Genomic DNA, 22,765 nt, shown 5'->3' with positions numbered 1-22,765 from the left:
ACCCGAATGAAACGTCGAAAGCACAGCGCATACGACGCTACTGGCACTACGTGCACTCTGCAAACATCGCAGATCGCTTTGAAGATGAGGCCCGCGTGGGCGCGCACTTTGGCCTCGTCGGAGATACTGTTCAAGATACGGCGCCAGCACGGCCGCGCCGTAAGCAACAGCCGCCGTAATAGCACGCCCGCCCCCCTCCTCCCTCCGTCCCCTCAGCCCCGTGCCTCGCGCATGACAGAAGAGAGCGTTTACTCGTTTACTTGCACCCAGCGCAATAGTGGCAGGTTCATATTAACCACGAAATCTTCTGAGAGGTTCCACAATTTTCCTTGTTTCCCATCAACCTCATGTCATGTTATGTAAAGAAACCACATAAAGATAACTAAATTGTGGCTTAACGTGTCCAAACTGCCCAGTGAATTATGAGGGACGCCATAGTGGACGGCTGCGTATTATATTCAGATTACCGGAAGTTCTTTAACATGCACACAAAGTACCCAGAACAAGGGTGTCTTTGCATTCCACCGCCATCTGAATGCGGCCAGCGGTGCACGGTATCAAATCCGCGATTTTGTGCTCAGCAACGCTAGCCGCCATGGCAGATAACACCAAAATCGCACAAAAATTATATATATATATATATATATATATATATATATATATATATATATATATATATATATATATATATATATATATATATATATATATATAGGCGCAGTGCCTTCGGCACCCTATTGAAAAAACCAGCGTCTCCCAGCGTCTTCCAGCGTGAAACCAGCGCGCTTTTTGGCGCTGGGTCGCACTGGGTACGCTGGCACTCGCTGGGACTCACTGGGACACCAGTGAGAACGTTGGATAAGAGCTGGGTCACACTGGAAGAGACGCTGGTTCCAGTGCCATGACACTGGGGCGCACTGGTTTGTGCTGTACAGGCGCTGGTTCTCGCTGCAGTTCGCTGGTTCGCACTGGAAACTGCGCTGGTTGTGTTTGTGCCGCGCTGGTTCTATACGCATGGACGAGCGCTGCTGAATATTTAATACTTAATTTATACAATTTTATCGCTTGATACTAGTCTCTTGTCCTAAATAACGCTATATCTTGGGGTTATCAAACCCTATTTCGTGTCCCAGCTTTGAATAAAGGTGCTTGAGCTGCCCATGTTTATTCATGCGCACTTGAAACTGAAAATCACTTTCGCTTTTTTTATTTTCCCTTTGGACTTGGCGGATAGCTAAATTCTTGAACGAAACCACGTAAACGCAGAGGACGCCGCGTTTTTAAGTAGTTCGCACGTAACGTTTGACTGGGAATTGTCGCAGTGTTGTGGAGTGGACATGAAATGCAGAAGTCGTTCAGACGCGCGACGGACCCCGAGTTCGAAGCTTATCGCTTAATGATATTATCGCACCGATAACAAAGCTGAAGTGATTCGTGCGCTTCCACTTTCCCTATTGTACTGAAAAAAGTTTTGAGACTAAAATACGCACTTCTTAGCTTTCGCCAGCTACCCGCGCCGAGATCGGTCCCCACCGAAGCTTAGGCCTAGCGTATCAGCCGAGTCCGTCCTCACACTATCGGCGCGTCTAGGCTCAGGTATCAAGAAATATAACAAGGATAAATCACTCTATATTTAAGCGTTCGCATCGGTGTTCTTAAATAAACAATTTTTTCATGTGTACAGTGTCAGCACAAGAAGCGATGACCGCTGATGTGACGCGTCATAAACACAGGTATATGCGCTATCGCCGAAGGCTCCCAGCACTAGCCTGCGCTTCTCGGACGAAGATATATGACTAGACAGGCGTGTTGACTGAAAGGCACCACTGAACTAAGGAAACGTTGCACATCCTTTGCGTGAAGAATAAGAAACGGCTATCGAAATCGGCAGAAACAGCCCATACAGCGTCCCGGGTCGGCGGTTCATTTAGGACTTTTTTCGAAGTTAAAATAGCGATCGCAAGTGAAAATCGATGTTCTGGCACTTCCAAGCATACTGCTGAATACGGACAGCAACCTTTTCTTTCTGGTACAGGCGTGAGTTTAAGTTGCTGGGCGATAGCGCATCAACCATGCCTGTACAAGACATAACTTTGCGAAACGAACTGCTTCTCGGCTTTGACATGGTAAATTACGCTCGTGTTTCCGTCTGTTCGCGTGGCGTAGTGGTAAGGTGTCGGGCTTCGGATCTGTAGGTCGGACGATCGAATCCTGGGCGTAGCAGTTTTATTTTTTGAGTTTTTTTATTGCACTAAAACGCTCCTTGTTGCTTTCTATATTCAAAAAAATATATACGGCGTCCATGCATCGCATATTTAACGCGCTAGAGCTGTTTTTCGCGCGAGTAGCCAGTGCCTCCCAGTACGCTGCGCGATCCCAGCGCCCCAGCATCCAGCGCGCTGCACTGGGCCCATAATCAGGCGCACTGGGTCCCAGTGGCACTGGGTTTTGCAATAGGGCAGTTATTCACTGATGGTTTGTTTGTAAATTTTATGCCACCAATTGTGAGCCCGACACATCTCCAGTTGCATTCGAAGTGCAACAGTGTGTAACTTACCTCCCTCTCCTCGTCTATTTTCGTTTCCCCTTTTTTCTGTCCCGAAACAGATAGGATTCATTCACCTATGGTACGTTTCTACGGACTTCCAGCTTTTCCTGGTGTCACTAGCCGTCATCCTGATGCACAGATGGTAAGCATTGAGTGGCAATAAGCACACTGTTGCGTACGCCACTTGAAGGGTTTAGCAGTGACTTTGATCTGCTTTTTCCGAACGCAGGTCCAAATTGTGGTGTGGCGTGGCATTTCTTGTGCTGTCCGTTCTGAGCTGTGTCGTCTCCGCTCTGCAAATTCACAAGACGGAGCTGACTCCGTTTATCGTCGCAATGACTGAGGACTTCAGGTAAAGTTTTCAAATGAATGACCGAAGCTTTCGGGCAGAAGCATTGTAACAGCAGAAAAGCTATAGAGGAAATGTTGAAATTATTTAGATCTGTGAGGTGGCGTAAATTGGATATGTGTTTCGCCAGACGGCATATATGTTTAAACAACGCTGGTTGGTTCCATATATATAATCATTGTGTTTTATTTAACAATATATTGTATAATGATATATAGTAATTGTAAAAATCTTTTTCACGTCGTTACCGCATTTTTTCGCCATCGATGCACTCAACGAAGGCTTGTGTAATTTGATAAGGCTCTCTAGTCTACGTTTGCTACTTGTATAATTTCTCAGAAAGATTATGAGATCATGGACAATCAAAAGCACTTCGAGGATCTCTGTCACGACCAACAGTCACCTGACATGCGCCTAACAGTGGTTAAACAGTCAGGACTAATACGCGTGAAATGTAGAAACCACAGGTTTTGCAGCGGCACTGACATGAGCATTATTTTCTTAACACGATGATTGTCATATTACGGATTCGAAGCAGGTTACATATTAGTTCGTTGACTATTGAATAGCGTCCGGCTTACTTGCACGAGATCGCATAAGACCGCTGTCCGTCAGCCCGCATGGTATGCCTTATTAGTCGTATGCTAAGCATGAGCTGGTACGAATTTATTCAATCCAAATTACTGTTATGAAGCTTCTAAAGGACCGCATAGGAAGTGTATACATGGTCTTTTTGATAATAGTTGCAGATGTAGTTCTACAGGGAAATTCCCTCTTCCGTTAGTCGCCATTTTACGTACGTGTGATAGCGCTGTAGCTAAATTTTGATTCAGAGAATTCCGCCCAGCCTAGCAAGTACATACATGTATGACGTTTATGAAATTTGTGAACCGAGATTCAGAGGAAGGATGTGTTCTGGAATCCATGAGTGTGCGAACGCAGCACTCCTTGAAAGCGTTAAAACTTTGTAGCCTACTAATGTAGCTTGAGACGGCCAGTTTATATATACTATGGCGTCTCTTAGACGGGATATGCTTGCAGCATCACCCGTGAACCACAACTGTGCGGCATCGATATCCCAATGGAGTCACAACGACGACAGACAGTCCGAGCACAGCCAATCTTTGCGATTAGTCGCTTCTTAAGTTATTTCATTCATTCATTCATTCATTCAAAGCAGGATTCACTCACCTGCAAGGCGTTCATTGTACAGATTATGAGACGCATGTATTTCGGCCTGCGATGGTACATTAGCATGATTCCGCCGAAGAGGGCAAAATTTCCCGCGGATATTCCTTCGTCCGTTGCCATTGCCATGGCGCGGTACATTGCGTACAGCGTTGCATGCGCGTTCATTTCACGAGGTTTAGTTCACCCTGCCCACAGCAACATACGGAAGAGCACGGTCCAGATAACCCAGTGCAACAAAACACGGAGACTAACGCAAACCTTCCCACACGGCGCTTTTGCCACAACAGGTGGGATTGCACAGAACCATACCAAAGCCGTCATTGTGGTCCGAAAGCATGGCCGCTACAGCAAGAGAAAGAAAAAAAAGCATAAAGAGGACAGCCTGTAACGTCACTACCTCCATACTTTTCTCCTAGCGCGCGGAGCGGGTACGGGCCTCTCCTGAGTCTTTTCCTTACTCGATGGATCCTACACTTTGAGCCGCGTCGATGTCTACGTTCGCACCGCCCTTTCTTTGTCGGCGTTCTAAGCGCTTGCGTACCTCCTTTCGTTCCGCTCTCATGTGGTGACGGTCCCGTCGACCATGCGAATGTGTATAAAAATCACGGTACAAGAGTCGGTACCTATGTTCAAAATGCTGTGTCAGCTCTGCGTTGTATGCTAAACAGCTTCGCTGGTCATCCAGCTTCACAGAGTGGAATGGCTCATAACTTTTTTTATACTAGAGTGCCAAATACGCACTTAGGCTTTACAATATATTACCTACATGCAAGCCAACGAAACCAAAAAGAAAGAAAGAATTACACTGCACAAATTACAAACTAGCTCGTCCCTTCCGATAATAACTTACCCACAAGAAAAAGTAAAACTACCGTTCTGAGTAGGTACTTACAGTTGACAAATGGCAATGTATTGCTGGCGGTAATTGCACACACACACTTATCTCGGCACATCAACATCAAGGTTGCGGTGATCGTTTTTTCCGTGAAAGGCCCGCGAGTAGGAGGTCATGCATGAAGCAGCCGCCAGCACTTAAGTGATGGCTCAGTGCTCAGCCGCTCCCGTACAGTCATTATGGCCTGTCACTAGCTAGTCAGTTCTGATAGCGCTCGTGAGCAAATTTTTTGAAAAACCTTAACCCCTCCATGGATGGTGGCTGTGTACATCAGGTTATTCGCAAGCTTTGGAGGCACGAAACGTTGTTGATAAGACCAATAAATGATACCGCACTTTCTATCCTGATAACGCCCAACAATGAGTGCTGTGAAGTCACTGCGCAGTATTTAAGTGTGCTCGGAAACGCTGCTCTGCTCACAGTTTCGAAAGACGGCTGAGACCGGTAATTCGAAGCAACACTCGTGAGCATGCATGTTAGTCATATCAAGACACACTTTGTCATCATGGTTTCAATCTTTGAATTAAGGGTGCACGCTATTTCACACTTAAATAACACGTCAAGAGATTTGTTTTCCAAACTGTCAAAGCTTATCGCTGTAACTGGCCGCTGCATAGTAGGCAATCAAATGTTGCAGCACGTCTGGTGTAGGCCTGAACTGTGAAGCCCTGAAGTGTATTGGAATCGGCCTTAAAACCAACCTGACCCTAGATATAGTCATCTGGCACTTCGCCAGCCTAAATTTACGTTGAAAATGTTAGTGAAGTCTACTGTTCTTGGATTTGCAATTATTGGTGGAGTAGGTTTCTCATACGTACCATAATAGATTGAAAGAATACAATGAATGCTTTGCTGAACAAACTACAAAATAATAAGTGCGGTGATTGGGGCTATCATTGGTTGTGTATTCTTAGTTTTTTTACGGCACCTCTGTTTTAGGACGCAAAACACAGAACAGGACACAGGCGGAAGAAGCGCGAACTAAGAACGCTGCAGGCGTGTATATGCCTCTTAGAGACAATGATAAGATATATATATATATATATATATATATATATATATATATATATATATATATATATATATATATATATATATATATATATATATATATATTTACATGTTGAAACAAATTAGATGAAAGTATCCGCGACGTGCTTGTCCTTTCTTTTGCCCTTGTATCTTAGACGCATTTACACGCCTGCCATGCTGAACCAACTGGCGCAATTGACTGTGTTGACCAACCAACAGCGGTTTTATTTCGAGCAGTTAGCGTCGCATATAAATATGAATCAGTGTATGCCACATTTTATAAATGTGGCATAGATGCATATAGAGGGTTTTTTGTTAGTTGCACCAAATTTTTAAACTTAGAAAAATATAAATCACGGTAATGCTATGTTTACCATTCGGGTGTACGGATTGGCGGCCTCTACATACAGAGTAATTTCCTCAATTACAGGCTTAATTAGCAAAGTTACGGTTATAATTTTCTAATTATCAACAATAGGTGGCTGTAGAAAATTGGTACTTTGGGGTCCCTCCTCGACACTACCTGTCCCAACGATTGAATTTTCAATAGCGGATTTTATGTGGGAGCTACGCGAACAATTAGTTTCCCTTGACATGCTCCTTGAAACCGAAACTGGCTGGAAAAAGAGCGTATACCCCCCCCCCCCCCCTACATTTCGTCACTTCTCCGAGGTCACCACCGGTCCGGCCCCACGAGCAGCTTGCGTTATCTCTTTGGTGTCTGCGGCGTGGGCCTGGCGCTTCAATGCCGGCAGGCTGCCAGATTTACTTCGCCATTCCGTTGGGCGCCACGTGTCCACTTCAATCGACGAATGGCCGTTTCAGGGGCCCAACGGAATGATGAAGTAAATTTGGCGGCCTCCCGGCATTGAAGCACTAGGCCAACGCAGAGAACGCAAGCTGCTCGCGGAGCCGGTCCGGTGGTGACCTCGGAGACGTGACGAAAGGTGGGGGGGGGGGGGGGCGGTCACATCGACCTCACATGCGCTCTTTTTCCAGCCAGTTTCGGTTTCAAGGAGCATGCCAAGGGGAACCAATTCGCGTAGTTCCCACGTGAAACACGATATTCAAAATTTAATCATTGTGATAGGTAGTGTCAAGGACGGGCCCCAAAGTACTCATTTGCTGTAGCCACCTTTTGTTGATAATTGGAAAGTTAATTACCGTAACTTCGCTAACTGAGCATGTAATTGCGGAAATTGCTCTGCATCTAGAGGCTGCCTATCCGTACATTCTAATGGTAAACATATCGTTACTGTGTTTTACATTTTTCTCATTTTCAAAATTTGGTGCAGCTAAAGAGAAATACCCTGTATAGACGGTGTCGCAGTTAACGTTAGCCAAGCTGTCAAAGAAAAAAGGGATTGAAAGAAACATAGTTCAAGGTACAATTTCAGGATAAAAGACACGGACCTATGCACAGAGAGGCACACAGTGAGCCTGTCCGTGCCTTTTATTCTGGTGTCCGTGTCCTATTTTTTGTGCCTAAAACCATTTCTAAAGCCATGTACCAACTAGCCCGACAGCAGAGGTTACTAAAGCATAATATGACAGTGCACATGTGATAGTGTGTGTGCAAAGGAACAGCTATTGTGCGGTTGGGAGCAGTGGAAGCAGCCAAACATGTAATATATTTGTGCCTAGAAAGTGTTTCCATTTTCTTATTTTTTTGCATTTTCTCATCCAAGACCCGTCTGGCTCTGTTTTCTTGTTTTTCACAGCACGGCAAGAAAAATAATGAACCTTTACTACGTGCAGCCGTTTTACCACGCGGTATGCTTCTTCGCTGGATGCATTACTTGGTTGCTGAAGGACCGTTTCAATCGCACTCCATTCTCAAAGGTAATGAAGCGTGTTTTTTCCTCCTATTCCCACGCAACATTATGACTCGTGTAGATTCGTAATGGCGACGATCCGTGAAAATCTACTAAAAATAAAGTGGCATCTGCAGGCTAAACAGGGTTTAAGAACCCAATGCATCAAAACAAGCTTTCCATTTGCGCTTTTGTATTTGCAGCCTTATATGTTGTTTCCTTTTGAACGACAATACAGGTCTTCGTAAGTCACTGAACAACTTCATAAATGTCCGTCTTAACTATAGATGAACTCGGCCAAACACAAAATGTTCTTACGAAAGAAAATTTTGTGGGTTCAGCTCCAGTGACTAAGCTACGCGACTACATTTTCTTTTTGAACAAGCTCATGCAAACAACACCAAGCTTGCTATTGTTGTTGTACGATAACCATGGATATCGAATATCACTTTGCAGGCACATATGAGGGAATGTTCTCAACTGCATGCATTCCACTGTTCTCTAAAACCTTGCGAAATGACGCGGGAGTCTGAATGTGTTAACCGAAAGTGCAAAAGTCAGTGGCGGCAGTGGCATCTATTTACGCTATAATCGATGCTCATATCTTGGAAGGAAACGCGCAATTGAGAAAAGATGAAGAAAATACCAGCCATAAAAATACGCTGTTTTACCGAATGTTCGAATGAAAAAGTGACAACTAGCGGAATTTTAAACACCTACAAACGCGTATTGTTTCTGCCAGCATCAATTTCAGTAAACAATCACTACGGTGCTCCAGCAGTCTGCGCACTACTGTCCAGAACATCGCTACATTCTATTGGCAACTCCATAATCCGCTACATGAGCTGGCAACACTGTCGAAATAAACAAAGATGGCTACGTCACCCAGACTTCGAGGACACGCATTGTACGACACGCAGTGTTCGAGGTAGGGCCCGAATTTGGCAACATACCACACACCTGCCGCCCGTAGAAATTCTCAAACCCGGTAAAACGCGAGAAGTGAATGACAACCAATCGGACCAAGCCGAGTTTCTTCCAACAGGTTTCGAAAATTAAGCGGCGTATTTCCTTTTTGCAAAATCCGTTATATTACTGTAAATGCATGACTTGTAAACGAATTGGCCCACTTGTAATGGAACTTAGCTGTGTGCACATTGTCGAAAGGCTAACTATAGCGGCGCTGCACGCGGGTCGAACGCCCCAAAGCTTGAACGAGAGCTGTTCGCGGTTGCTGCTAAATTTCTTGCACGCTAATAACTGATCGCGTTGAATGCGGAAGCAGCCTCTCTACTTGTACCACCAAAATAAAGCTTGCTGCGAAAGCCATATCCTTTCGCGGCATAATATGAGTCATGATCAAAGTCAGGGCTTCCGAGACAGTTATATCATTCCTGCTACCGTGCCTGCAGATAACAGTACATTGGCGAGAATATTTCTGCTGCTTAAAGGTCTAGCAACACTAATGCTTCGGAAGAAAACTATAAACGAGAAAAACCAAGCGAAGCGTAAGCGTATATCACTATAAGTTACTAAAGCGCCTGCCTGAACAAAGTGCACTCCGCGATTTGAAACGCCAGCAAGATACTTAAAAATAAACAAAAAGAGCGAAATGGTCTGCTCGCCGGGAATAAAGACGTCGACCGAAGTGAAGTGTTTTGAATAAACCGGTATAGTATCAGTCACCTTTTCCTTATGCGGAAGTTTCTTATGCAAATCGCTGTTCGATGCGTCGTCTGCCTCTGTCTAGAAACGAAGAAATCATACATTGCTGCTGTCTTTCCACCGCGACAACACGCATGGAAGTACATAACAAAAGAATTTTCGCCTCCGTCTTCTTTCATTTTCGGGCTTGTGCCCGGCAGCATCACTGTGCTTTGAGAACTACGAGGCGTCCAGCGCGTGCCGTGATAGGAGACCCCCTTTAGTTTCAAACCTGAACCCGGATCGGCTGTTTCTCGGCGCGGCCGTTAGGTGGTGAGCATTTACTAGGAGTTGCGAATAGCGTTCATGTATGTACTAGGTGCACCCGTCTGCTCTTTAGCCATTAAACACTTCTATTACCCGTCACCCACAGCGTTCTTCCGATACAACCACTTTGCTTTCTGCAAGTCGAAACCTCCACCTGTGCTTTTTCCGTCAGGGACACCGTTATTTTTTATATATCTATGCCTGCTCTCGTGCGTGAGACAAATAACTTTGCACAATAACAAAAAAAATAGTTTTGGTAAGTACGAAAATACCGGTATAGAACCCATCTCCCTACGACTGTCAGTGGTAATGTGATTAGCATTCAAGCAATGAAGCAATGAAACCGTATTGCTCAAGACACCTTTATTTACAATCTGTTTCGGGGAAAAAGTGTAGGAATGTTAATCGCAGTAGTAAGCGCATGCGCCACAGCGTGTACACCTTCGGATGCCACAGTTCACTAAACACGGCCTCGAAACTGGAACCATTTTCATTCCGCGGGGACTGCACAATCAGGGTTCAGCAACAACAAATGAGGGTTCAGAAACTACGCCATGATTGCATCGGTGTCTATGTGAGGCGTAAAACTTTTTCCCTTGTAAACTGCGAGTAGAGTAACTGGTTTTACGTATAGTCGTGATTGACGTCATAGCAGGGGCAACGTGTAGCTGTTGTATTTTGTGACCTTGGGAACCTTCGGATGGCACAAAGAAAGCTTAAAGAAAAAAAAAGAACACGGCCTCCAACCGCAGTGAGTTTTGTCCCGCTGTGTACTATACATAATTGAGGTTCAACGCACCTGACTTCGAATCCACTATGAGGCGATTGCATAGGCTTCTTTTTTGGCAGTAAAACTTCAATTTTCTTTGTCACTAGACTGCACGTTATAACTTTTTATGAGTAAATTGCTGGCTTGTGACGCGACTCACGTGCCAAGCGTCCCGAAGCGCTGGTTTTGCACGATTTAAGCTGGTAAAGGTGTTATGTGGGATATATAGGTGGGTGACGATAGTCGAATAAGTGACCACGTCAGTCAAGTGTGCTGTATACGTGTATTCATGGTTCTATTTAGTGTATTGTCAAAGCCGGCAATAAATAGAAAAGAATGTCTGTAGCCTAATGAGCAGAGCATCGGGCTAAGGGAGCCTGGTTCGAAACAAACCGTTGGCCATGTATTTTTTTCTTCGCTTTTTAAGCCGGCCATGCAATATGGGTCAGGCAGCAGGCCACCAGTGGCTAAGATTGCAAATCGCAATAAAATTCTGGCTGCCAGCAAATGCATCATTACGCTGATTAGAGATTTCTGCCTTGGGGCTTTGAGATGCTGCCTTGCTTCGCATTTCTGCCTCACGTTCGTTTCCTTGGAATTCCTGGACACTTTTCTATGCCTTCATGCCTTATAATACTCCGTTTTGTCTTTGTTTCCATGCGCAGGCAGCAACCGCACTCTGCTGGCTCATGAGTATAGGTTGTGGTATCACGTGCGTCTTCATCAAGTTCCCGTGGTATGCCGCAAGAGAGCCGACAAGCGAAGTGGGAAAACTGGCCACAGCATTCTTCGATAGAATACTCTGGTCCCTCTGTTTGTCCTGGATTACTTTGACTTGTTCTACAGGGCGTGGAGGTAAGAACTTGTTTTAAACATTCAGTCTACTTTCTGCGGGATGCTGCAGCATTTATTGAAGTGTGGCGTCTGGCCTCCTTGGTCATTTGACCTGCTTTAATATGGCTGAGGCTCGAAGATTTTCATAGCTTTTTTATTTATATTTAATGAAACGGCACGAATACTGTTTGTCTTTAATAATGGCAAAGTGAAAGAGAGAGCAATGGGTATTCTCACGACCTACTGCTCCCTTCATTCTAATTACTTAATTAACCAACAAATTAACAAATCAGGTAATTAATCTTTCTATTCATTGATTTATTCATTAATTCATTCATTTTAGTTTATTCTGTTTACCCTCAAGACCGAAGGTGTAACAGAAGAAAGTGGGTAAGAACATGAGAAAAAACTGACAATAAAACCGCAGCAAAACGGCAATGTTAGGAAATGTGAAGTCAGCAGTTATATCGGCAATGGCCGTGCCACAATGCATGCTGTCTTCGATCGCGACAGTCGCACTGGAATGGTGATAACACTTTCTTGAAGACAAGAAATTAAGAACTCCGTACCGGCTCTACTACTACTGCAAAATTCCTACTTTGTGTCTATGATCATTGTGGGGTGAAACCTAGGCTAAAAGGAGAATGAAATTCGCATGCAGAAAACTATTGTGAAAGCCTTCCGTCTGAAACACAGCAAACACAGCGCCTACCAAGGGCAAAAAGCGGAAGAAGTTGCAAAAATATTTACCGACGTAATGCGACTGTATGTTTTCTTTTTTTTAATGAGGCACTCGACTTTATCCTGAATACGTTCAAGTGGCTGAGCAAGCGCTTCGGAACGCGGAGCCCATATAAAGTACTGTACGAAGTTAGCTTTATTGATGTAAGAGTGGAAGGGAAGTTTTGGCAAATATTACCTGTCATGCGGTTAGCACTGTGAACTACGTTGCAGATATGTAAAGAGCAGGAAAGTATCGAGGTAACCAGGAAGGCCCAAGTATCTGTAAGAAGTTAGAACTTCCAGGACAATATTATTAGGGCTGCAGAGGAGGAAGTTTTGGATGCATAAAGCCCATAGTTTTGCACTTAGATAGGTTTACTTTCATTAAGCATGTTTCATAACACTTAGAACCAACGTCAGTGACATCTTGCAGAGATTTAGTACCCTTATCACAACAAATTTCGCAAATAATGATGCAGTCAACTACAAAGAGGTAAATGTTCGAAAAAATTTCGTGAAATAAACGATTAATAAAAAGAAATAGAAGGAGGTCTAAAACACATAATGGGGGAGCACTAGGTTTAACAGGGCTAAGCGGGATAAAGTTGCTTGATGCAACGAACTGAGACTGTTTCACCCAGAAGTACTAAAACCATAAAAACAGGCCAGGATCCAGGTTCACATTATTAGGCCTAAAGAAAGAGTAATTTATCACATAATTTGTTAAGGCTTTGTAAAACTCAAAGAAGGCCTGTAATGAAAAGAAATGAATTGAGTTTCGCATGACAAGTCCTTCTAAATATTACGATGAGCTTGCAGGAAAATTTTGTGTTCTAAATGCTTCAGTAAGTATATAAAATGAAAATGTGTTCTGGTATTTAGCAGGGAATGCTGGTAAGAAAATAGGGCTACAATTTAGAGACAGCCCTTGTTTCTGTCACTTGTGAAGTGTGACTACCATCCCGACATTTCATTCTGCGGAGAGCTCGTAGTGTCCAGTGCTTGCTGAGGTATTGTTGGAACAATGAGACACGTATAAAAAGCCATGATTTTTAAAACTTCACTCTAGTTTAGTCATCTTCAGTCCTTCAGTCCGTGCACCATGAAGTACACATTTAACTGGTGCTGAAACAGACAGACAGACAGACAGACAGACAGACAGACAGACAGACAGACAGACAGACAGACAGACAGACAGACAGACAGACGGACGGACGGACGGACGGACGGACGGACGGACAGACAGACAGACAGACAGACAGACAGACAGACAGACAGACAGACAGACAGACAGACAGACAGACAGACAGACAGACAGACAGACAGACAGACGGACGGACGGACGGACGGACGGACGGACGGACGGACGGACGGACGGACGGACGGACGGACGGACGGACGGACGGACGGACGGACGGACAGACAGACAGACAGACAGACAGACAGACAGACAGACAGACAGACAGACAGACAGACAGACGGACGGACGGACGGACGGACGGACGGACGGACGGACGGACGGACGGACGGACGGACGGACGGACGGACGGACGGACGGACGGACGGACGGACGGACGGACGGACGGACGGACAGACAGACAGACAGACAGACAGACAGACAGACAGACAGACAGACAGACAGACAGACAGACAGACAGACAGACAGACAGACAGACAGACAGACGGACGGACGGACGGACGGACGGACGGACGGACGGACGGACGGACGGACGGACGGACGGACGGACGGACGGACGGACAGACAGACAGACAGACAGACAGACAGACAGACAGACAGACAGACAGACAGACAGACAGACAGACAGACAGACAGACAGACAGACAGACAGACAGACAGACAGACAGACAGACAGACAGACAGACAGACAGACGGACGGACGGACGGACGGACGGACGGACGGACGGACGGACGGACGGACGGACGGACGGACGGACGGACGGACGGACGGACGGACGGACGGACGGACGGACGGACGGACGGACGGACGGACGGACGGACGGACGGACGGACGGACGGACGGACAGACAGACAGACAGACAGACAGACAGACAGACAGACAGACAGACAGACAGACAGACAGACAGACAGACAGACAGACAGACAGACAGACAGACAGACAGACAGACAGACAGACAGACGGACGGACGGACGGACGGACGGACGGACGGACGGACGGACGGACGGACGGACGGACGGACGGACAGACAGACAGACAGATACAAAATTCGTCAGAAGTTTCAGCGAGCAGATAGAGAAATTTCAACGTTTCTTGTAATCAATATTTCCTATTGCGGTGGTTAGGTTCAAGTATCGATCACAGTAACAGCGTTGCATCAGTCTAAACAGTTCATGATGTACATGTTTTTGCAGGAATAATGCAGTCTTTCTTGCGCTGGAAGGGTTTTGGTCCATTGAGCAAGTTAGCCTTTGCAGTTTACCTGGTGCACATGCCTCTCTACGATCTCATGAATCATCTCTCCAGGGAGCGCACATACTTCTCCCACTTCAGCCTGGTAAGTTAGGAGGACCTGCACTTTAAAAATGGGACAGAGAAAATCCTTAGACGTTTTCAACAAGCGGCCTGCCAAGGACAAACGTAAATACTTAGGAGTAGTGCAACTGTGAAAGATAGCGTGACTAATGGTAATGAACTTATAGGGTTAGTTATCAAACCATGGTGCCAATCTTCCACTTCTATATTAGCTGCGTATCTTTGCTACATATGGTTGTTATTTTTCACTTTCCGATACTCACTCTTTTGTTCGTGTATTGTTATTGAGGTTAACCTCGATGATGTCTTGCCGTATTTTCTCGGGCACAACTTCCTTTTTCTGCGCTGATCCCTTTCCTTTGTACACTGCGAAATTTGTACACCATTAACTGTGTTTTCTTGTCGCACGGGTAACACCCCTACCGTTAGGGCCTTACGAAAACTTATAGAGGATGGCAACGGACCTCTAACTAGGCGCGCGATGAAAAAACACGTAGTTGAAAACGATGTAATCATTCTGACAGCCTTGGGCATACAGAAATATCCGACAGGAGAATTTCACAGAGATAGATAAAAAACTCTTCTGTCGGATATTTTTGTGCGCCCAAGGCTGTCAGGATGCCTACATCATTTTCAACTACGTCTTTTGTCATCGCGCGCCAAGTTAGAGGTCCGTTGGCGTCCTCTATAAGCTTTTGTAAGGCCCTAACGGTAGGGGTGTTACCCGTGCGACAAGAAAGCACCGTTAAGGGTGTAAACATTTTTACAGTGAGCTCATTGCATGATACCGAACTTTTCGCCCCTGCTGAGTCCGCGGCCAAGCCCTCTCAGACCTCCCTTTTGTATTATGACACGCCATGTTCGTCACCTTCAACGTACCTTCAATGTGGGCGTTAAAAAGTATATTTCCTCCTTACTGCGCACATTCAAATCGCGTTCATTGTCAGCGTTCTGGTTTCAACTACTTTCAACTTCTGCATTTCCCCCTCAGCCTATGTTATATTATATTTTAAAGGCACCATTGATTTTTTTTTTCCACGCAGGTGACGCAGTTCTTCAGCGTTTTCCTCTGGAGCTACTTCCTCGGTTACCTGCTGTACATCTCATGCGAAGCCCCACTGGGCCACCTCGATAGGCTTTTGTTCAGCGGGCGCAGAAAACCCCACCATAGTATCGAATGCAAACAGATGGACAACGCAGATACGCAAGACAAAAGACACAACTTGTTTTTGATCCCGAGCGATGGTATCTACCGCAGAAATGAGGAACATTTGAAAGTTACAAGACCGAAATAATCAGATGATGAGGTGGGTTGAGGGAAATCGCAGAGCTCGGAATTGCCGAACCTGAAGCAGCAGCATGCCATGCAGCTAAAGGCTTAGCGAATGGTGCCTACAACCATCTCGTCATAGGTATGCAATTACGTTCGTTCCAACGAATAATGCTAGCATTCCATCAGGAAAAGGGTAACTTCCTTTTTATACTATAAGTTCGCTTGTACTTAAACTGAGTTGTAAAAGAGAGTGCACTTCGATAAATGTTGCGCCATCGGTGACTTTTGTCAAGCAACGTCGATGATCTCAAAAAAAAAAAATAATATCGAGAGACATCATTGCTTATTTCATGCGAAAACAGGCTAATATTATATTGGGTCAATTTTCTTATCAGTTTGCTATGTAGTACCTTACGAATGCCTCATCCATAAATGCTCCCCATTTTTTTTTATTTGATGCTCCTCTTTTTCTTTGGCACTGCGAATCAGTGTTATGAGGCTTGCTCAGTTAGCATGACAGAGAAACGGGCAGGGGGCAAGAGAAGTGGTAGAGGAGCTCGTGATGAGAAACTTGTTGGTCGAGCCATAGTGTCTAATGCCTGCGAACACAGTTATTCGGCACTGGTAGCGCAGTATTAGCACCCGCGAAAAGTAATTGCACACCCTCCAACCCATGCTGCACTGAACGACACGAGATGAGAGTAGCGGTCGCATCATTCATATCAGAATGCATATTTACCACCACCGCATGTAACCAGCAAGAGAAAGAGTTTCGTTACGGTACTGGCGCCTCTTTGCACCAACTTCAGATGACTGTAGATATAATATCTTGAAGTGCGTCCGCTCACAAAATACATGGGTTGTGTGTTAAGCTGCCTTGGCTCAGAAAGCAAACAGCATATATTTTTTAAATTTCCGGCGCTATATATGGAGCTCCCTCGACGTCTTCATAACATGCACATGTTGAAACGATTCGTGGTGAAATGGTTTGCGTAGTTAGTACAGATCGGCTACAAGTTTCACATGGAAGCGGGGGCCAGAAGAATAATAATAATATTTGGGGTTTTACGTGCCAAAACCACTTTCTGATTATGAGGCACGCCGTAGTGGAGGACTCCGGAAATTTTGACCACCTGGGGTTCTTTAACGTGCACCTAAATCTAAGTACACGGGTGTTTTCGCATTTCGCCCCCATCGAAATGCGGCCGCCGTGGCCGGGATTCGATCCCGCGACCTCGTGCTCAGCAGCCCAACACCATAGCCACTGAGCAACCACGGCGGGTGGGGCCAGAAGAGGGGGGAGGTAGCAATTGTTTAACTGACGCCTTAATTTTCGAGCCTTTCACTTGATTTTCGAGCCTTTCAAGATCTTCGGCGACGCACATCAGGGCGGTTTGGAGAGCCGTGGCGACCGGTGTGGTAGCTTTGATGCCGCGTGAGCATCCTTTGCCAAAGACGAAACCTTGCCAAAAGTGATAAAAAAATATATACCTGCATGAAAACTTGACTTTTCGATGGCGGGAAAGTAATTTCGCTGCTCGTGCGCAAGTGCGCCGCCCCAGGTTATGCATAAGTTTCCTGGTCTGGAAGGTGGCGAGCTATTAAACGCCGTATACACCATTTTTTAGCAACTATGTCGCGTAAATATACGCGCGACACCATGTCTTCCAAAAACAGAATGGTGTAAAGTTGTGCGTAGATATGTGATTATCTTTGTAATATAATGTATCTTTGTATCTAATATAATGTAATATCTTTGTGATAATAAACGTTGCTTTGTGATTACGCTGTGCTTAAACTCGCTTTTGTGCTGTCACGAAGGGCGCGCACCTCGCGCATACGTTCAAGCCGAGTTCCTTGAATAAACGTTCTTTCCTTGTTTTCGTTTGCCGCATCTTTTTATTTCTTGGCAATGCGCCAAGTTTTCATATCATCGGAGCAGCCACGGCGTACTTTTGCTGTGCAATGCCCGGGCTCGCTAGCACGTTGCACGCACACGCACACAAATACACAAGCATAAAAACACACAGACATATGCAAAGGCACATTCCCAATGTCGTTACACATGAGTTCCGCTAATTCGGCTGAACATATTTGAAGAAATGTTCCACTTACTGACTGGAATCTATGTGGAAAGAATGAACTTGAGCGTCCGCTTTTACTTTGGTCGAGCTTCTTGCCTCTGCTACTGCTACTCCTGATCTCGTTCCATGTGCGTTCTTCTAAGTGCAACGCATTTGCAAAATTGGTTCACTTTCTTAGCAGAACCTATAGGTGGAGCAAGGTTACGTGTGCTGTTTTTAGTGTTGTATACTGTCGTTGTCATTGTTCTATGATTGTCATTGCCGACAAATGGGAATATTTCATTTCCTTTCATTTATTGCGCCTTAACAGCAAAAGGACAATGCACAAGATAAGCTGCATTACGGCTGACTAGCCCAAGATAGTAAACAAATCAACCTTACCTCTAGCCCCCCAACATTCCCCTCAGAGACGAAAACAGATTAAGTCTTCACAAACAGAAAAACGAAACAAATAGTACCAAACATAGAGGTCTACATACTGCATGCGTAACATTGATCTGAAATTCCGTTACTAAGCATTGAAGCGTGCCTGTTAATGCTGTAACATGTTCCGAGATTCTATTTGTTTCCCCAAATCTATAAACTGTCCATGCAAGATTCTACCATTGAAAGCAGATTATCGCTGTAGGCATCGTAGAGTGCAGTATCGTCCGAGGCCATCGAGTTGGCTAATACTCTTCCCCACCCTCGTTCACTTGACAGTGCTTGTCAGGTTTTATTTATTTCACAAAATAAGAGATTTCATATTTTCTGTTGACGTATACCTTTAATGTGGCCCGCTATAATCATTTTGTAACTGTTCTGTGATTTCATTTTGCAACAGTGCAACTTGATGTACGGACAATGCAACACGGTTGCGCAATTATTTTGGTTTTGTGTTAAAGTGGCCCCTATACAACCCTGTGGTTATTAGTTTGAACCCTGCTAATGTCGAATGTCTTTCTTATTTTATTACTTTGTCGATGTGTTCGAGCATGATATCAGAGGGATAGCCTCATTCCTAGCCTATGACTTCTCAGTGCAGGAAAACTTACCGACTCGGTTGACCGTTAGATTTCGTTAACTCTTACCGCGAACAGTAGTTATGAGCCCCCGACTCCCTGATATGTTCAAAAGTTCCTACGCGATCTTGAGAATGCATTGTGTCAGGCGGCTTCTCGCTGTTCCGAAACCATAGGCGATGACAAACATTACGCATAAACACACATTTGTGTGACGTCTGTCCCACAGAAGGTCACATTCGCTGCTCTTGATCCCATCAATGCGACGCATGTGGTTACTTCCTCCCATACGCTGGGAGGCAGTCGACATTGCCTTGTTTATCCGCTTGAGCAGCTCCATTGCGGAAAAAAATAAGTGTGTGTGTGACTTGGTATCACGGTTGCCCATAGCATTTGTTGTGATCGAGAGCGACAAAACGTTCACCAAACATAAGTCAAGTGTGAATAAGGGTATGCTCGTTATCGCATTAGTGGACAGCTGACATCATTTTACACGCCCTTATAAGTATCGTGGCTCCACGTTCATTAATGGTAACGTTTTGTGCTTCTATAGGTAGCGCAATGTGCAATGTTATCAAAAAAGCAAGCAGGTGGTAGGGCAGAGAGAACGAGCTCCTTTGCTTTTGCATTTTGCCCCAATCGAAATGATGCCGAAGTGGCCGGAATATGCTTAGCAGTGCAGCGCCGTAGCCACTAAGCCACCACTGCGGGGCTGTTTTATATTACGCAAGTTCATGGTGTGTCCCGACTGTCCATTCCGCAGCTTACCATGCCTACTTTCGAGCATCCTCATTGAAACTACCCACCTTGCCTTCGAGAACTACCTGCAAACAAGGAGGGAGGAGGAAAGAGAAAAGAAGAAGGCAGGGAGGTTAACCAGAATAACGTCCGGTTGGCTACCCTACACCGGGGGAATGGGAAAGGGGAAAGCAAAGATCACAGGGAGAGAGACGAGGAAAGTAAAGAAGGAAATTGCGGCAAGTTCGCTAACGCGTGTGGTTTTACAAAAATTGCCTTAATAGTCACAGGTGGTCGCACAAACCCGTCGTCCTTAAGAAACACAAAAGTGCCTTCACCGCTTTATGGGCCGACGGGCGATGGGGGCGGTGTTCCAGCAGCACCTGCACAGAAAGCGGCCGATTGTCCACTTTTTGGAAAGCTTTGGCAAGTTCTTGTCTCTCTAGGGCATATCTTGGACAGTGACACAGCAGGTGGTCGATGTTTTCTTCGGTGCCAAAGACCTCGCATGCTGCACTGTCAGTCACTCCAATTAATGTAGAGTATGCCTTTGTGAAGGCCACTCCTAACCAAAGGCGACAGAGAAGCGTAGCTTCACGTCGAGGAAGTCCGGGTGGAGGTCGGAGCTGCAGGGAGGCCAAAAAAGAGAGGCCAAAAGAAGGCACTTGTATCAAAAATGAAGCACCAGCGGTTGCAGCGTTACAGTTAACTTCACATCAGCTACTTGAAAGATGCCAAAACTCTATTCATGTGTGCATGATGCATCCGTTAATTACCAAAGGATGCTCAACATCGGCATTTGTCATCCCAGAGCTACAAGAATAATATGCGCCTCGGTTGCGCCATCTGTATTCTTCAATGGCATCGGAACTCGTAGCCCATTTTACTAGCCATCGGCTTCATCAAGCTGTCAAAGACGCAAAGAAAATGGGTCGGCATCTCCGATTCCTCGGAGGCTTTCATGTGTAATGAACATACCACTCCGGGACCAATAAATAGACGGCCGTGTGACCTGCGCTCTCACAAACGAACTTATTCAAGCTGCAAGGTTAAAACAACATGTGATAGTCTAGTGGGTTTCAAGTCGTTGTTGAATCAAAGGAAATGAAATCGTGGATGTGTTGTCAAAAGCAGCACATGACAATTCGGAAACCCGCCTTAGTCCCACGTTCCAGTCCGACACATGCCGCATCGTACGAGGCCTTAAAACTGAGAACTACATGAGTTACATTGGTTCGCTGAAAGCACAGAGGAATGAATCTTGTAATCAGTTTAGCTGCATCGTGAGCGGCTAGACCCACAGGTTCCACGACGCATCGACACCCACTTTCGTGACCTCCGCCTCGTATACCTGCTTACACAAAGCACCTTTTGACATTTCGAATTAGGTAATTTGAAATAATTACGAGGGCAAATATGGATATCGTTATAAATTATCTGTCATCTTTTTCTTTGGGATTTTCACGCAGCTTGCATCGCAATGAGTGCGACTACAGCACCGTGCAGCACGCCTCTTACTCTAGGCCTCGACATACGGTGACGCTCTAGACGTCTTATCTGGATCACCACCATGTCGTTCGTAGTGCAAGCTTTCAGCTTTCACTGTCCTGCTTATGGCGCTCGTTCAGACGCTCGGCTGCTCTTTTACGATCTGAGGCCATCGCACTCACGTACACCATCGCCTAGTCTTTCCTCGCTGTTTCCCAGGCAACGAAAAAGCCAGTGTACTAAGAGGAAAGAGACAGAGTATCACAAGTTCTGTCGCAAACGCAGCTCCCAAGGTGCAAAAAATAGATTGCATGTTTATTCGTTACGCAACAGCTGCATCCTCTGCGATGTCGTGGCTACTGAAATATTTTAGACAGCACCTCCAGTGCCTAAAGATCTTATTTTGCGTTTGTTTACTGCTCATTTTTCACCTGCAGCGACGTTCGAAGTAGAAATCTCGTGCCAGCGGCTCTATGATCGCGATCGAATGAGTAAGAATAGCAAGCTGGGCTAGGTGCCTCTAGGTTAGTACGCAGTTTTATTTAACCAAACACAAGAAAGAACTGCCAAGGAGAGAGAATAACACTTGAACACAAACAAGTGCACATTCTTTCCGTGATGGAACAGAATACAATAACAATAGAATCAATAAGCCAGAGCTTCGATTGCAAGTGACAGCGACCCTTTTCTTCAGCTACAACTGCCTCCCCTCCTCGGTACCGCAACTGAAAAGAAAAAAAAGTCTAGCGTTAAGCCCTATTTCGGTGGAATATCAGTTAACGCAATTATTGTAATCTTCATCCCAATTCCAGATCAGTATATGTTAAAACTCGTGGATACATGCATATCTCGAATTCTGTCTCTCCTATAATCGCCGCAATTCAACACATAAACGACACTTTTACGACCACAACCATAAGAATAAAAAGTTTCTGTAAGTAATGGACTAAAAATTGAAACCATCATTCTCTCCTGCATGTTTCTTCAAGCAGAACAAGTATCAATAGCATTTCTCAGAAAAATTCCGCACATTGAATTCCTTCATAGTCAGATCATATACCGTGTTCTTCAGAAGTTCTCAGTTCCCTGAGCCAGATGAGTGTGCACGGACTGCTGATACGGGCAAAAGTGACAATGGTTGTGCTAAACATTCGCTCTGGCTCGGCAGAGTTTGCAAGTGCCGTGTCCACCTAACAAGGGGGCCCCACAGCTGCTCTGGAGATGTGTGCGGGGACCCGGCCGCTAAATACCTATATTGTAGAGCCAAAACTGCTTAATCCAACGACCAAGAAGCGTGGCTAGGTTTCACCCTTTTGATGCATCAAACTATCCAGCGGTCTCTGATGCGCATAAGGCCCAAGCCGCGCCTGTGGGCAACACCCGCGAGCACGTGGTGTGGGCGCAGCAGCGTTTGCTTGCATTCCAACCACATCTCTTTGCACAACCCGTAGCTCTTGGCTCCCTTCCACCTTGCGGAGCCGATAAGAAGTACAACAGCGTGTTGCGATAAAGTAGGGTCGGGAGAGGGCAGGTAGGTGCTTC

The 22,765-nt window shown here is 45.5% G+C and overlaps 1 protein-coding gene across 3 annotated transcripts in view; it reads left to right on the top strand.

The window, feature by feature from the left end:
• LOC135899295 (nose resistant to fluoxetine protein 6-like) overlaps positions 1-17,714 on the top strand; it is a 93,399-nt gene extending 75,685 nt beyond the window's left edge. For all 3 annotated transcript variants that reach the window (XM_065428538.2, XM_065428537.1, XM_070532725.1), the window contains 6 exons: positions 2,608-2,690; positions 2,778-2,900; positions 7,737-7,857; positions 11,235-11,424; positions 14,519-14,661; positions 15,683-17,714. In XM_065428538.2, coding sequence (XP_065284610.1) covers positions 2,608-2,690; positions 2,778-2,900; positions 7,737-7,857; positions 11,235-11,424; positions 14,519-14,661; positions 15,683-15,934 — 912 coding nt within the window. In that variant the 3' untranslated portion in view covers positions 15,935-17,714. The remainder of the gene's footprint in view (positions 1-2,607; positions 2,691-2,777; positions 2,901-7,736; positions 7,858-11,234; positions 11,425-14,518; positions 14,662-15,682) is intronic.
• The last annotated feature ends 5,051 nt before the right edge of the window (positions 17,715-22,765 follow it).

This window comes from Dermacentor albipictus, chromosome 1, assembly GCF_038994185.2.
Source record: "Dermacentor albipictus isolate Rhodes 1998 colony chromosome 1, USDA_Dalb.pri_finalv2, whole genome shotgun sequence".
Classification (NCBI taxonomy): Eukaryota; Metazoa; Arthropoda; class Arachnida; order Ixodida; family Ixodidae; genus Dermacentor; species Dermacentor albipictus.
Note: the sequence above shows the minus strand (reverse complement) of the source record. Positions and strands in the feature narration are given on the sequence as shown.